At 38.4% G+C, this 1,041-nt stretch overlaps 1 protein-coding gene across 1 annotated transcript; it reads right to left on the bottom strand.

Moving 5' to 3' along the window:
• Nucleotides 1-258: 258 nt before the first annotated feature.
• LOC115885913 lies at nucleotides 259-801 on the bottom strand. The gene has a single exon (XM_030904942.1). It carries the CDS (start codon nucleotides 799-801, stop codon nucleotides 259-261), a length of 543 nt encoding a protein of 180 aa, XP_030760802.1.
• Nucleotides 802-1,041: the final 240 nt, after the last annotated feature.

The following is a 1,041-nucleotide window of genomic DNA, read 5'->3' as shown; positions in this document are numbered from 1 at the left end:
AAAGCTATCGCTGGAAGATGACCAGCGCTGATGCTTTTTTTTCTCTAAATTAGCACGCGGCTTCGTATTATAGGTTTCCAGTGGCGGTGTAGTTTGTGTGACGCATATATTTTTTATAGTAGCTTTTGGTTGGTACATATGGTGAGTCTGAAGCTGTACTAGTTCCGGGCTTCGAATCTAAATAAACCGAATTTTCGGGAAAAAAGCTTAATTCGCTAGCTTCTCTTTCGATGTCGGAATTTGCTCCTACTGTTGCTTCTACTGACATTTCAGTAAATTTTCCTCACCAAATAGGTTTCTGTCTAACGGAAATATACCCGTATTTTTAAACCCATTTAAACCTTTTTCTTTAGAAGTGATGCGATTATAAGCTTTGGCAAAGAGCTCTGCGATGTCAGTCACTTCAATTTTGCTATAATGGGTTTTCATATGAAGATCGCATTCCTTACTATATGCTGTCTTTAGTGAACTGAAAAATGTGACGACCAGAGGCTGGAGCCGGTGGGAAGTGTGTGGGGGCAGTGAAACAAGAACAATCCCGTTTTGACGACAGAATTTATAAGACTTCAAGGAAGAGTGTGTGGTATGATTATCTAAAATTACTAGCACTGGATCTACAGTAGAGACATTTACATATTGAGCGAAATGCTTTAACCATTCCAGAAATAAATCTTCAGTGATCCATCCTGATTTCGAGCAACGGTAGATTGCATCTACAGGTCCAATTTTTTCCAGAGCGACATTCATACGTTCGCGTTTAAAAATAAACATTGGCGGCACGAAGTCTCCTGCGGTACTCATATAACCATAGATTTAGTAAGAACAGATATCACATTGTGCATTTTAACCCGATCAAACAACCGGAGGTTGACTACGTACTGTAAAAACCAACTGAGATAGAGAAGGCGACATTGCCACATCTCAAATTTGCGCCTATATACTTAGTTTGATTTGCAGAAAAGGTGACTTTAAAACCTCACCGGATATCAATAAATCTCAATTTCTTAATTAAATTAATAGTTTATGTTTAAAGAAGCATGC

This window comes from Sitophilus oryzae, unplaced genomic scaffold (genome assembly GCF_002938485.1).
Source record: "Sitophilus oryzae breed Bouriz unplaced genomic scaffold, Soryzae_2.0 scaffold_465_pilon_pilon, whole genome shotgun sequence".
Classification (NCBI taxonomy): Eukaryota; Metazoa; Arthropoda; class Insecta; order Coleoptera; family Curculionidae; genus Sitophilus; species Sitophilus oryzae.
The sequence above is the reverse complement of the archived record's forward strand: the minus strand, read 5'-3'. Positions and strand labels throughout refer to the sequence as shown.